Genomic DNA, 14,761 nt, shown 5'->3' with positions numbered 1-14,761 from the left:
AGGAAGTTTTCATTACTAACCAGAAAAAAGGTCTGTAACAACCATTAACCATATAAACATTAAAATATTGTTGCCCGTCCTGGTGTAACTGTTCTACACCTTATGCTGCCTGTTTTGTCTCACAGCGATGGGGAAAGATAAAAACACACAGCTATTAAAACTGACAGGGAGATGCTGTTAAGTAGTGTGTTTCCTGGTAAATCTAGAGTTAATCTCATGTAATTGTCTGTCAGCTGAGCATGCCCAGAGTAATCCAATTAGGATAATTAGAAGTACAGTCTAGTACACTACTGTTCCAGTCCAACGTTCAGGTAAATTGCACAGTGCAGTTGGTCAATCTGCATGCACAGCCCTGGGGGTGGAACTGATCAGAAAGCAAAAAAAAAAAAAAGCATAGTGAACAGATGCCCTTAAGAACACGGACACCTTAGCCTCTACGTTTTTACTTTTTTCTGTGGTTACTCAAACAGCTGCAGCAGTCAGCTCCCAGGGAACACAAAGGCAACCCCCATACAGCAAAATTCCAACCTGGTAAGGTGCAGGCAAAGCCCTGTTCAGAGCTCCAGAAGTATTAGGTACACCACTTTGCATGTCTAAAGCGGCATAGGTTCAAAGTATATCAGACGGTTCCTGGCTACAGAGCAGCTGAAAGGGGAACTTGGAAAGGAAATACATCTTGCATATTTCCCCCACCACCCCAAAAGCTGTAATCAAAACTTTTATATATCAAACTGCTATCAGTTTCTGCACTTCCACTTAGATGCTTTTGTCTATAACCTGGCATTCAGCATAGGAGTTACCCTACCAGAAGGGAAGATGGCAAACATTTTAAAAGACTTGTTTACTTCTTGCATTCTGAGGAATTAAATGCTAGCTCAGCTAAATCCTCTTCCCGGACTTCAGCAGTGAAGGAGTACATAAATACCACTTGCCCTCCTCTGCCCGAGGGAAGGGTTGCCTCCATTTGGTATGTAAGGCATAGGACTCCAATGCAATCCTTACGCCAGAGAAAAGTTGCTCTTCGAATGCTGAAGACACAGAACTCAACTCTCTTCAAGAGTTACAGAGAAGGTACACCAGGATAAGCAGATTTAAACAAGTTTTATTCATAAACTGTTTGGGGAAAGGAAATATACCGATATAAAAAAAGTCAAGAAATGAACTGACTTTCTTAAAGTCTGCTAAACCATTCAGGCACATTTGTAAATTCACACCGTAATTGCTAAGAGAACACATCTCCACACATTTTACTTAACCTGGGCTGTAATGAATATTGTATTTCAGAACTGTACAGGAAACACACTTCTGTAGCCAACTTGCAACTAGTGTTACCAAATGACTAGCTACACGTTACACAAACAGCTTACAATAATAATCAAGAGGTACATTATTTCTCTCTTTTTATACAATTAATCCAGTATGACATGTGCAGTCATTCACAAATTGTATGGTTAATTTAAACAGGTTTGTAGTCAAGCTTGGACTCCAGCTTCTTAGAATCAGCCACTTTTCTAACAGCTTTCATGAAGTCTTCCTGAACTACAAAGTCATGATCAGCACGGATCGCAAACATACCTGTGAAGAATAATTTAACAGCAATAAGCTGGTGCTTCTTGCAGCAACAGTACAGAGAAGATGGTACATAAAGATTCGCTCAAGTTAAAGTGAGAACAGATCCAAGTTACACTGTCTGCATGTAGACTTTCACATGCAGGTCTTGAGTGTTGGGAAGAAGAGTAAACTTCAATGAGGTCCCCTTTCTGAACTAGGTGATCACTAAGAAGAAAAGTATAACTTGCTTTAAACTGTGAGTGTGTATTTACTGTGTTACTCAGCCTTCCAACGTAGGCAAGCCCTAAGCGTACAATGAAATTATAATGTGGGAAAAGCATAAAGTAGTATTAACTATTTTATCACCCAGGTACTAAGAGACTCGGATTCTCCGCAAAAAGGAGAAAAATGGGTACCATCGCTGCTTCTGGAATGCATCTAGTTTTTATGAGACAGTACAACATATACCACGATACTCAGCCAACAAGCGGTCAGAGGCCAGCTCCAGCTCAGAAATGGTATGGCTGCTTTTTATCTCCCATCGTGCTGAACCTGAACTACAGAGATCTTTTATACCACACGTCACAAATCTACGTAACTCTGTGCAGATCCAGCTTGTGTATGGCAGGGGATATTAGCAGGCGCAATGTCACATGAATGCAGTGCTACTGCTCCGAACTGGCAGCAGATCTGCACATATAAGCTGGACTGTTGATATGCCTAGCTGGGTTATCTGCAGACCTGATAAGAGACTTGTCTGTAACCTTAGAGGGAGCATGTAAAGAATCAAGTTCTGGGTGACTGTATAGGTCATAAGGAAACTTGGAAGAAAGAAAAGAGATTTTGTTCAAGTTGTTCCATCAAAGCTTCAGGGCATATCACCATGCTTAACAGTCCAGACACACGTGACACACTGTGAAATATGCAACTGTTTTGGCATTTTGGTACTGTCCAGGTGCTAACATTCCATTAAGTAAATGCTACCTAGCCCTTAAGAAAGGAATACAAAAAGTGAGCCATCAGTGAACAAGCGCTGCATTCCAGCAAAATATTTTTGACCTCCTGATTTTAATCCATTGACAGAAGTATCAGAGAAACAGCTCAAATATTTAGCATTAACCAAGACTTAGCATATCAAGAGTTAAGAAAATACCTGCTTCAGTACAGACATTTCTCAAGTCTGCTCCATTAAAGCCATCTGAAAGCTTCACAATTGCTTCATAATCTATTCATAAAACACAAATGTCAATTAGAAATAAATTCACACTTCCCGTTATGGATGCCGCCAAAATACATATCTAGCTAACAAAGAAACACTTTATTGTGATTTCAGTGCAAATAGATAGCCGTCCGTTAGACTGATAAATTAAATCAGCTGAAATAATCAGCTGTATTACCCCTGTCATTAAAACAGAAATGTATTGCAGCCAAAAGCTCATGTTATATAATTAAATGCCAAAGTTACTAACTTGTTACAAGCATCAACATGAAATACAAGAAAAGCTACATCAAGGCAATGTTCTTATTTAAATGATGTAAAAAACCCAGAAACTTATCTCCAAGTGATCATAACTCAGTCCCTTTCCACTCATAACAACTGCATCTACTAAAAGCATTTAATGTCTTGATATATTAAGCCTCGTATTTTATGCACATATATTTACTAAAAAAGTGGCTATGGTTATAGTTTCTAGAATCAATCTCTAAAACACTGCGTCTGTTGAGCCTCCAGCAAGTTCTGATTTTTGCAAGGCTGAATATTTAAAAAAAAAAATCAACTTTTCTGCAAAACTTTTCAAAACAGTTTACCTTCTGTATGAAATTCAAAACATTTGAACTGAACGTTTTTATATTAAGAAACCAAAAAAAACCCCCCTAGAGATTAGAAATTCTTCAACTGTATTTTAATTCCATGTAGCACAATGTCCTATAAACAAGTCTTCCAATAATTGGAAAGTCAAAAAAAACCAAGCAATGGGACCAAGCAATGTTGAACATCACTGAAGACTCTGAACTTACAAACCTTGCAGACACCAGTACTAGAGCAGGAGAATCTCACGCTGGAACCTGGAACAGGTCATTATCTTTGGATTTTAATGCAATTCACACCCCACCTTGCCAGTAAGTTCAGCCTTCCTTTCAGGATCTCAAAGCTGAGCATCATGGTCTTCCCACATCATGTTCAGAAATTTAGCTAGTACCCATCTGACATCTCACCCTGCTAAATGGTGTAAAGGAATGATCCTACCCTGCTTCCACTCCAGTGCCCGAAGATAAGAGAAAAAGGATGAAGTACTTCACCTCAGGTTCATGATTTGCTTTGGAGCTTCTTCTGTATCTTAGACTATAGTCACATGCATGCACGTTTAAGCCAACATTAAGCAATCCTCAACCCCCTCGCCCTCCCCCAGCTCATTCCTGCTCCCGGTCACCCCCTCTGTTGAGCTGCAGCTGCTCATGCAGCCAGATGGTGAACGAGATCAGTTCCACTATCCAGATCGCACTGCCTGGCTGCATGAATAGCTCATGTCAGCAAAGAGGCGGGGGCGGGTCGCATGGGGCTGGGAACAAGCAGGCAGGGTCTGTGGGGCCTTACTGAAATAAAAGGCAGCCAACGTCGTTTTAAAGGCAAATCACAATTACAGTTTTCTTGAGGAAAGCTCTGAAGTGTCACAGTAAAACTAAGACTCTGGTCAGCCTAGAGTAGCACAGTCATTAAATAAACCTTCCCCATTTTATCTGATTGATACTTCTCCTCCTTACGCTCTGGAGAGAGCTCTCTCCACTAACCAAAGACAAGCTTTGTTTCAGACAACAAGGTTTTCATTACACCATCTCCAAACTCCAAAGTAAGTTTCTCCATGACTTTTAAAGATTCTTTACTGTTTTCAGACTTCTGCAGCAACAATTTCTCTTTCTTTGGGGGGACTAATGAAAATGCTGTTTACTTGCATTAAGGTATTCCTTTAGAAACAGGAAACTACCTGATGAGAACCATGCTGATTTTCCAGTTTACAACTGTGCTCCAGGGGTTTATATTCAGTTTTCCTTTTCAAAGGAAGACTTAGCAAGAGTTCAATCAGGATGCATTAAAAAAAAAAAAAAAAAAAAAAAAAAAAAAGGAGAATTCCAAGAGAGGAAGTTGTGTGGCCAGTGTAAGGGTAGAAATTAGAAGGGCAGTCATCATTAACAACTCACCCTCTTCACATTTTTACAAACAGAAGTAGGAAGGATATCCAGGTAGCTTCCTACTTACCTATTTCACCATGTTTAGTGATAGGACCTGCATGAATCTTCAAAATATCTAATCTGGCTTGTTCATTTGGTAGATCAATATCTAGAAAGAATTACAGCTTTAATAAAAGTGAAAAACCACAGCTCATATGGATAATACCCTCCTTCCAGCCACTGTGAAGCAGTAACTCACGGATTTTTCTATCCAGTCTTCCAGGCCGCAGAAGTGCAGGGTCCAGCGTGTCTGGTCTGTTAGTAGCCATGATCATTTTAACTCTGTGCAGAGTATCGAATCCATCCATCTGATTCAATAACTAATAGAAAACAAAAGTTTGTTTTTAAAAAACCCAAAACCTTCCTAGTGTGATCTATTGTACTTATTTTCTGCGTAAGTATTTTCACCAAGATGTATGAGCGGTAAAGATAAATGAGAAAAAAAAAAACGCTACTCCCCTGCATATTCTATAAGCAATAAAAAGAGCTTAAGAGAGACACTTGAAAATGCTTTGCTCAGAGAAAAAGATCTTGAGCAAAGCAGAACTCAAACGTGAAAGACTTGCCTAAAACAATAAGGCAATGAAAACAGCGCAAGTACTAAAGGAGCCAATGGTTGGCTGACACATTTTGATTGTATTGCACTAAGTCCAGGACATTTAAATTAGACTTGGAGAACAGCCTCTAGAATACTAATACACATGTACGGAGACATTTCATTGTGAAGATTCAAAGTACTTGCTCTTTGATCACAGTGATTTAATTCTTTATGTAAGGCAGACACATTCTTTTGAACCGGACAAACTGTTTGCAAACATAGGCCAATGAAGTTTCCCATTAGCTTCAGAATCCTTAATTGTCACCAGTGGTTTTAAAATTCCCTTCACACAACCCTGTTTACCAGAGCAATTAGTACAGAAACAAAGAAATACAACTACTTCTCCTCTTAGTTTTGAAAATCAAACTGTAACAGTTCTAAAATTGTATAGAGTAAGTGTCTTTGGGACTAAAGGAGAAAAGCTCCACTTTCCCTTCTTTAAGAAAGAGGGGCCCTCCAAACCTTCAAAGAAGATGCAGTAAGCAGCAGCAAAGCCAAGTCACAGTAAGAAGAGAAAATATCCCAAATAATTTCAGCAATTTTTCTTTCAATTAGTCTCCAAATTGAATGCATGGCTGAGTTATCAGGATGTGCAGCTGCCTTTTGTAAAAGCAGCATCTAGTTCACTTTTAGCTTAAAATTATTAACTCAGAAAAAGTTCTACCAAGTTAGATCACAGTATAACAATTCACATCTGTATTATTACTTAGCGTGGACTGTACAGTACGTAGTCAGGGATTAGACACTCACCTCCATCAGAGTCCTCTGAATTTCTCTATCAGCTGAGGTGCCTTCAGAAAAACGGCGACCACCTGCAGCATACCAAACTCCTAAGTTACAGTACTTTATTTTTGCCTCCATATAATACTAAATCTGAAGACAATTAGGTATCCCTTTTAAACTGGGGGGAAGTAGGGGTGGTATTTAAAGAGTTAAACACACACATTTTTAAAATGCTTTTTCATGTAGTCAAAAACATCCAAGCCAGATATGAACAGGTATGGTTCTAAGCTAGCTCTAATAGCTCCAGGAGGAAGCTGAACCACTTGCCCTGTTATGTTTCTTCTGAACAAACATGCATGCACACTCTCTTTGGAGAAGACAGACTGTGGCTTTATAGCCAATTTCAGCGTTAAAAGGAAACTCTAGCCATCCTCCAGGCTGTTAGCCTTACCAATAGCATCTATCTCATCCATGAAAATGATACATGGCTGATGATCTCTGGCATAATTGAACATCTCTCTGATCAGTCGAGCACTTTCACCAATGTACTTGTCCACTATCGAACTTGACACCACCTTTTGAAAGACAAGAGACATGTGAATGAAGAGACTGGAGTGCAAACAGATTAAGCATGTGTGCATGTGCGTGAGTGCAAGAGTAAAATTCCACTACCTTTAGGAAGTTGCAATCAAGCTGGCTAGCAACAGCTCTGGCCAAAAGTGTTTTCCCTGTACCTGGACAGACAAGAGATTGAAACTGTTTAACTAGTAACCCAACATTGCATGCTAGCAACTTTAAAAAAACAAAAACAAAAAAACAAACAAAAAACCCAAACAAACAAACAAAAGAAATAAACAAGGCTACTGCCACAGTTTGAGAGTGACAACTAAGCATTCATTACCCTTTCAGGAGACTCACCGGGGGGGCCATACAGCAAGCAGCCTTTTGGAGGTATAATTCCCACACGCTGGAATAATTCTGGGTTTGTAAGCGGCAATTCTATTACCTGTGAAGAGACAGATAAACAAACTGAGTCTCTGGATTTTAAAATAGATCAGCAATCCCAGGAAGCTAATGGTACACTTGCCAGGCTGTTTTCCAGATACCTGCATTCTTATTTATCCGTGCAGCATATCTTGTATGAGAAACAGTTATGTAAGAAAATGTCAGATTGATCTAATGGAACGATTCACAATCCTGCCCTTGCTGTTCAGACTTCAGCTCTGCAATGACTTGTTTCTCTCAATGCTCTTTGCTCAAACCATGTTTTGCTGCGGTCATAATACCACTACCCAGAGTGATTCTAGTAGTTTTTGTGCAAAATTCAAGTTTGACAACCAGCAAACCAATCCTATCTATGCCCTCCCACTTGACTTTATGGCACTCCCTCAGCCTAATGGGTCTCAGATCCTTCAAACCCCCTTCAGAGGATTTTCTTCATTTTAATCTCAATCCAAACTTCTGTAACAGTAGGTAAGATATAACCAGTTTGAGAACTGGCCTTTGGTGTTTAGAATAATCTTTCTCTGCTGCTGCAAGGTGTGTGCACAGCACACAAGCAATCTCTGTTACAGTCAGTTGGCTCACAGCAGCATGAGCTCGTCTTCAAACACCCACATTCCTGGGCAGGCTTGCACAGCCTGCAGCACTGATGCCCAAACTAACAGGATTACTTCAGTATGAGTGCACCAGCACCCCGCAGTCACAATGCTGTAATTGTCTTTGTGACAAACAAAGCTGGAAAACATTTAAACAACACTTCAGAAGTTATCTTCTAGTATAGGAAAATGTGGTCTAAGTTAATGAAACCTGGAAAGCGCTCATCTGATAGGATCCTTTAACAGTCTGTCTTATGATAGTTTAGGACAAATATCAGTAAGACATTTTTGTACTAAAAACCTTCACTCAGAACACATCCCACTATTTGGTAAGCATTTTTGAAATACTGGATACCTCTCGCAGCTCTCTGATTTGTTCCGACAACCCTCCAATCTCAGAATACGAAACATCCCCTGGATCTTCATGAGACATATTATAAACCAATGGATCCACTTCCCTTGGCAAATATCTGGAAAAAAGAGTTAAGAGTAGACATTTCTCACTGTGCAGACATATTTGTAAAGTTATTGCAATAAATTTTACAGCAACTATGAAAATTATTTCTTCTCTTCCCACCTTGATAACAAATGTTTGCTGAAAAAACAGAATAAACCCCAAGCCCAGCCAACTTTCTCAAGTTTTAAACCAAACAAAAGCTTCAAAAACTGCTGAAAATGCCAAGTTTTAACTGTTCTTTTTAAAGAAAACCAATTTCTTTTTAAATCTTATATGATAGACACATAAGTCTTCCCTCAAAGTAATTGTCCTTCCTTAAGCCCTGCTTTGCAGAAAACATTTACAAAACATTACAGAACTGATTATTCAAACCTTTGTGTAACCTACTCAGATCTATTTTTTTCCCCTTTATATGATGAGCAGAAGAGCAGTCGTAGAGCAGAAACCTACCTCATAATAGTCAGAGTGGTCATATCCAGAGCAACTCTTGTCCCCGGCTTCAGCTTACTTTTGTCAAGCTAGTCACAAAGAAGGTATTTCCATTAGAACCACACTCCAAAACAACGTCTGGTTTTAGCCAAGATGTTTACTGTAGTTTGCACTCTTTGCTCCATCACACACAAGAAGAAAACAAAGCCACTGAGCCTTGCCAAGCAGCTTATTTAGTAAACTCTGCGCCCCTGTCACCACTGTTTTTGGGAATGCTTAAACTGGGAAAAAGCTGGCCCGCTGTTTCATGGGAACATGATCTTCAGGAGAAGCGATCCAGGAACTGGCCTAGACCAATGAACCTGTTGGTTGTCACAACTGGACACCAGCAAAACTAACAGACCACAGGAATAATTTTTGTTAACGTTGAAATAGATCTTGAACAGCAAGTCATTAACTTACCTCTGCCACTTTTGAAAATAAATACTGTTTTCTAGACTGTAATTTTTTTTTTCTTTTTTACTGCTGTCAATCTGACTGGATTAGTGAGAGATCTAATTCTCCCCTCTGTTCAACACAGCACAGACCCAGCTGTTTCAGAACAACTAAGCAATTCTCCTTTAAGGACACGTGGAACAGCCTGCCCATTTGAGTCCGAACTTGCCACCCTTCTACTCAACGACATTCTCATTTCTGGACTGACAGAAAGGGCAAATAGATGCCCCTAACCTATTTTCTCCAAGCCTTCCATCATTTGCACATTTTCACATAAGTAGTTATATCCCATTTTCAAAGTCAGCCATTCTAGTTGTTATTCTTTTGCTGTCATTTACCTCAGATGCCCTACTCACCTGCCTCAGCAGTTTTTGTCTGCTTACTCCACTTTTATGAGATTTTTTAACACATTAGCAGTCCTATTCCAGTACCCCCTGCTAAATTCTGCTGGGATTAAAACAACTAATTTGCATTTCTCACTTTAAGAAACCTGGTCTAGGAGAGCAGCCTCACCTCTCACACAACACAACCTTGAACAACCACCATAGAGATTACCTTGCCACTCTAATTTCTTCTCTAAAAAAAAAAAAAAAAAAAAAAAGTACCCAATCCACATTTGAAGAATATGAAACCTATTTACCTATTTATTCTGAGCTTTATCGACATGGCATCTGAAAAACAGGGATTTCGACAACCGTTTGCAAGGACTGCCTGAAGCTTCCCATTGCTCCCGCTAGGGGGATTTATAAGGTCCCTTGCACACATGGGCTCTTCAGTCTCTGGTAGTGTTCAGGATCAAGCTGTCAGTCCTCCCTTACTGGGGTCACTAATAAGATCTCTTTCCAGCTGCCTAATCTTAAGAAATCTGTAAAACCTTGAAATTCTATTGGCCAGTGTTGAATCTGATAGATTTATGTTATTCTGCAGTGGGAAGAAAACAAAGAGAAACACTTGACCTTGAATTCCTTAGGAAATGCACTTTAGATAGGGAAGTAATTTTGTTTCAATTTAAACAGGGTCACAGCACAGCCACAAGGACTTTGATCAAAAACTAGTTCTTCTACTCCATGAAACACTCCATGGGAAATGATTTGCCTTGATATTTTGACATTTTGAAAACAATCATGGATATGTTTGTTTAGTCTCTGGTATCAAACCAAGGATCTTTTAAGATCGAAGAGTGCTTTTACTGAAGAATAAACTTGAAATGTGTATGTGTTGCAATGCCAGGCTCATCCAAGCACAACCTCTTCCCTAGCATTTATCTCTGTTTCAACGCAGAACCTCAAGACTACCTCATGTGCTCTGAAGTGGAATTAAGTATACTTATGTTCCAGAAAAGTACTTTGTTCATTCTGGTGAAAAGAAATAGTGAGTTTGCACCACAACATCTTGAAAGGGATGAAGCTTAAAGTTATGTATTTAAAGAGCATTTCAATACTACCAATTCTTGCAGATGTTTTATGCAAGCAAAAACATATCTCATTGGTACATTCGAGGAAAGTCAAGGATACCTGTATATATACTACAAGAACTAACACACTTACTGGTAGCCACATTTCTCAAATAGTTTGTCTCTAAAAGGAGGAGAAAAGGTCCATCCTTACTGAGAAATACACAATCCACTGACAGTCAATGGCATAGGAAAATACTTATTGCATGAGTTTTGCTCCCTGCTTACTGCTAAGTATTGTTAATTGTGGGCCTTTACCAGGAATTCCTCTGACAGCTAGAAAACCCCTTTCTGCCCCTCTTTTTAAATTCTTCAGAGTACAGTAGGCTCCCTGCTCTGCCACTTACTTGCTGCCCCTCAGCTCCTACGGCCACCACAGCACCATTTCAGCTGAATCATCTAAATAGAGTTGGTTAACTTTTGTATGTTGGAGTTCTATTACATTGTTCTTCAATTTAACTTCCATGTACAAACCTTAAGCTAATCCAGAGATTCTGGGTACCGCAAAACATATGCGCATTAGTCTTGCAAACACATTTTCTTTCTTCACATAGAACCAGTAAGAGTTCAAAATTCTGCCAAGATCGACAGTTTCTCTTCAGAAAGACAAAGAAAAGCACCTCTAACATCAATACTACACCTGTGCTCCTTTTACTGAAGGAATTTCTATTTTTTACAACTTCCATAATATAGGAGAACATGCTACAATCATGATGTGTTAAAAGCTCAGCTACAGTTACCTTTCTCTACCATAAAGGAATCAGTTCAAGATGCACTGAGAGGTCACAGCTGTTAAAAGATCTTACACTTACTTGTGCATTAAAATAACTACATAAAATGCTGCTGCCTTCTCAGGATACATGATCCTTCCCTGGGATCACTGTTCTCTGTTCAGAGACACCTTAGTGTCTAACATTTCATACATATTCTTCTTTGCTTCTATTTCTCAAAGTCAGGGAGGAGTGTGATAAAATCTAACTAGAGATTCACTTTTGCTCCCCCAACAGCTCTGCAGTTGCAGAACACTTGCACTAAGTATTGTGGTTCCTACTTAATGGGCAGCATTGGTGAGGAACAGCTGATCTACGGGTGGTAATTACTGTAAGTGGGTCACATTCAGTGCTCAATTAATCAAGCATTTTTTAAACCATGCCTGCACTACATCCCTTATTCTTTTGTATAAAAATAAAAAGCAAAGAGTACCTCTAAGTGGTTCTTGCTGACTACAGCAGATGGATTACGCTGGAAGCAAGGTTCTGTATTAAAGTGTCTTTACTTCTACAGAATTTGCTGTAGGTCAAAAAGCTGTTGTCCTGTGGACTAGAAGTGCCACAGCTTTTTTTAACATCATTAAGGACAACTAAAAATCCCTCAAAGTGTTTAGAACAGGGGCCTTGCCCACCGTAATTATTTAGTGGAGTGTAAAAGCATTAGAAAAAAATACGTAAAGAGCTACATAGAGCATACAGTTACATAACATCAAATCTAAAGCTCAGCACTATGACAGTAACGGTCATATGCCGTGCTCACAACATAGCAACGGGGACCTTACGCAATTGATAAATTTTCATAGTGATTAATTTTCAGAGAGTTCAAAATCCGGCAGAAAGACAGAGCTTCAACTCAGTGAAAAGAATAAAACACATGCAAGGTTCCACGAATGCTGTGGACTGCTTTGTCTTTTACAAAGTAGGAAGTTACACTACTAGCAGCTACAAAGCGGGAGGGCAAGCAGATACCAGTATAAAATAGCCACATACACCTTAAAGAAGAAAATACATAATCCCACTAAGGACCCAGTTTATGAAAAGCAATGCTAATATTCAAGACCAAAGCAAATTTTTAATGAATATTCATATAGATCAGCTACCTGACGACGACAGCCAACCACATATCTTGGTCCATTTGTAGCCTTCACAATGACTGGCAAGAGAAGATCAAAGAAAAACATCAAATTTACTTGATTCGCTGCTCTGAATTATGCTTCTGAACTATCCAGTATATTACATTCTTCTGCCAATACTCAGATCACCAATACTCGTAATTCTTTACTCCTCCAAATCTCTAGCTGGATTTTAACTACAAAAGCTTATTTTCATGATCTCAAAGAACGTAACAGTCCAGCGTACTTACACTTCTCTTCTGTTAGCTGCTTAAGAACCTCGCCAACAATCTGCAAAAGAATAAATGCAGTATTAGCCTACAGATAAATTACCATTGCAAAACAACATTCAACATGTTTCAGCACATGGAAGATGACCGTCAACTTTGAAATTCTTTCTCTTGCTTCACACCACTTGCCAGTACTTTTATTTCTTTAACACATCCCTGTTAACCAGGACAAACACAGGAAATCTCTCTAACCCCTATGTTCAGTGTCTCTGTCCCTGACAGCACAGCTCCTCTTTCTGTTAGCTGTACCGCTCCTGCTTAGTCTTTCTTGATACCAAAAATGGACTTAAATGCTACTTCCAGGCAAGTTCACTGTCAACCACCACCACAGGATGCTATGACCTCGTTTCTCTTACGTACCTGCCCGACACTCTGCAAGGCCTTGAGATCATTTTCTGACTTCTCATATTGCTTGGTGAGCTCTTTCAGCTGTTCCCTTACTAGAAAAAGGAAGGGAACACAGGATTTTGCTGACATTCAATCCAACAGTAACTCGTGACCAGGCCCTTTTACAGCAGAACAGCAGCAGGTAGAGCTAGATTGTGGGGGATCTGCACACTCAGTAAGCCTCCTTTCTGCGAGCACAGCGGAGCCCCTGCTCAGCAACTCCAGGGCCTGCCCACCCTCAACACAGCGGTGTCTCTTATTAGCGAAAAATCTCTGCAGAAGGCATCTAAAATCCAATCTAGAACGTAAAAAGCTCAAATTCAAAGGTACCGGTGCTTCTGCACGGCACTGACGTTTGTACGGGGGGACATGCTACTGCCAGGACAGATGTAAGAGAGGACGTTTGCATCAGGAAAATAAAAGCTGACAGAAGAAACTTACAGGGGGTGAAAGGCTGAGGAAAGAGAACGGCCCAGCTCGATCTGGGAGCGACAGGGCCCGACCTTCCTGCCCACCCCAACGCAAGGGGGGTCCCCAGGGCGCGGGCTGCCCGGCGGGGCCCTCCCAAGGGGAAAAGAAAACAGCCACGGCGACCGGCAGCGCGGCGACCGGGCCCCTACCCGCCCTCCCTCCCCTCAGCCCGGCCGCTGCCCCGCGGGGCCCGGCTAGGCCCGGCCCATGACGAAGCGCCGGCAACGGCTCGGCGGTCACCGGCTTCCCTCAGGGTTTCCCCTGAGCTCTTAACAACGGCGAACCCCACAGCGACCACCCCCGGAGTAGACGCTCACACTCCTTGAGGCGACCGTCGATCTCTTTATGCTCCAGCAGCTTCTTGCGGTAATCCTGCAGCGCCTTGTCTCTCGGGTCCGCCATGATGAGCAGCCGCCGCTCATAGGGAATGCCGGGAAGGGCCATGGCCGCCGGGGGCGGGGCAGGGCCGCGCGCCCGCCCCGCCCCGCCCCGCCCCGCCCCGCCCCTCGCAGCGCCCCCTGCCGCCGCGGAGGGGATGGCATGCGTGAGGCGGCGCGCATGCGCATTGCGACAGGCGCCAACATAACAGCCTGGGCGTCGTGCGGGCCGCCCGTCCCGCGTACAAAGTACGTGCTTGTATTTATCTTTATGTCTGTGTGTATATACGTGCCTGTGTGCCCGTACCCGTTGCACCGAGGTGTCCGGTACGAGTAACAGCCTCCGCAGGGAGCTTCACCAGCCCCCCCCATCCCGGTCCGCGGGTCCTCTCCTCAGCCGTCGCCTCAGGGTTTCCTGTCAGAGGTTTAGGCCCTTCGGGAGCTCGTCAGGCGCCAACGACAAAGACGAGTCGCTAGATTACAGCCCAATTATAAATGCCATTAACTGAATTAGCAAGGATTTGTTGTCGGCGCTGACTGGCAGCGGTTTAGGGATTAAGGAACGGCCGCGGCCGGTGGGTACGGGAGAACCCTTGCGCAGGCAGAGCCAGGACAAAAAGCCCGCGGCTCTGTGAGGAAAACGGCGGGAGGAGCGCGGGCGGCAGCGGGTCCGGGGATGTCCCGGCACCGGTGAGTCACCGCGGCCGGGAAATCGGGCGGGCAGCAGCTTCGTCCGGGTCACCGCCGGCGAGGACCCGGACGCCCTTCCGCAACGGGGCAGCCCGCCGGGCCGGGCCGGGCCGGAGCTGCGTGCGGTGCGGC

The 14,761-nt window shown here is 42.1% G+C and overlaps 1 protein-coding gene across 1 annotated transcript; it reads right to left on the bottom strand.

The window, feature by feature from the left end:
- Positions 1-1,082: 1,082 nt before the first annotated feature.
- On the bottom strand, positions 1,083-14,067 carry PSMC6 (proteasome 26S subunit, ATPase 6). The gene is made up of 14 exons (XM_030031040.1): positions 13,880-14,067; positions 13,065-13,144; positions 12,666-12,705; positions 12,403-12,455; positions 8,606-8,673; positions 8,054-8,168; positions 7,019-7,106; positions 6,773-6,834; positions 6,552-6,675; positions 6,128-6,189; positions 4,979-5,099; positions 4,808-4,888; positions 2,705-2,776; positions 1,083-1,575 (listed from the first exon to the last, which is right to left on the bottom strand). The coding sequence occupies exons 1-14, from the start codon at positions 14,004-14,006 to the stop codon at positions 1,457-1,459; spliced, it is 1,212 nt and encodes a 403-aa protein (XP_029886900.1). The 5' UTR covers positions 14,007-14,067; the 3' UTR covers positions 1,083-1,456.
- Positions 14,068-14,761: the final 694 nt, after the last annotated feature.

Source organism: Aquila chrysaetos, chromosome 2, assembly GCF_900496995.4.
Source record: "Aquila chrysaetos chrysaetos chromosome 2, bAquChr1.4, whole genome shotgun sequence".
NCBI classification, from domain to species: Eukaryota; Metazoa; Chordata; class Aves; order Accipitriformes; family Accipitridae; genus Aquila; species Aquila chrysaetos.
The sequence above is the reverse complement of the archived record's forward strand: the minus strand, read 5'-3'. Positions and strand labels throughout refer to the sequence as shown.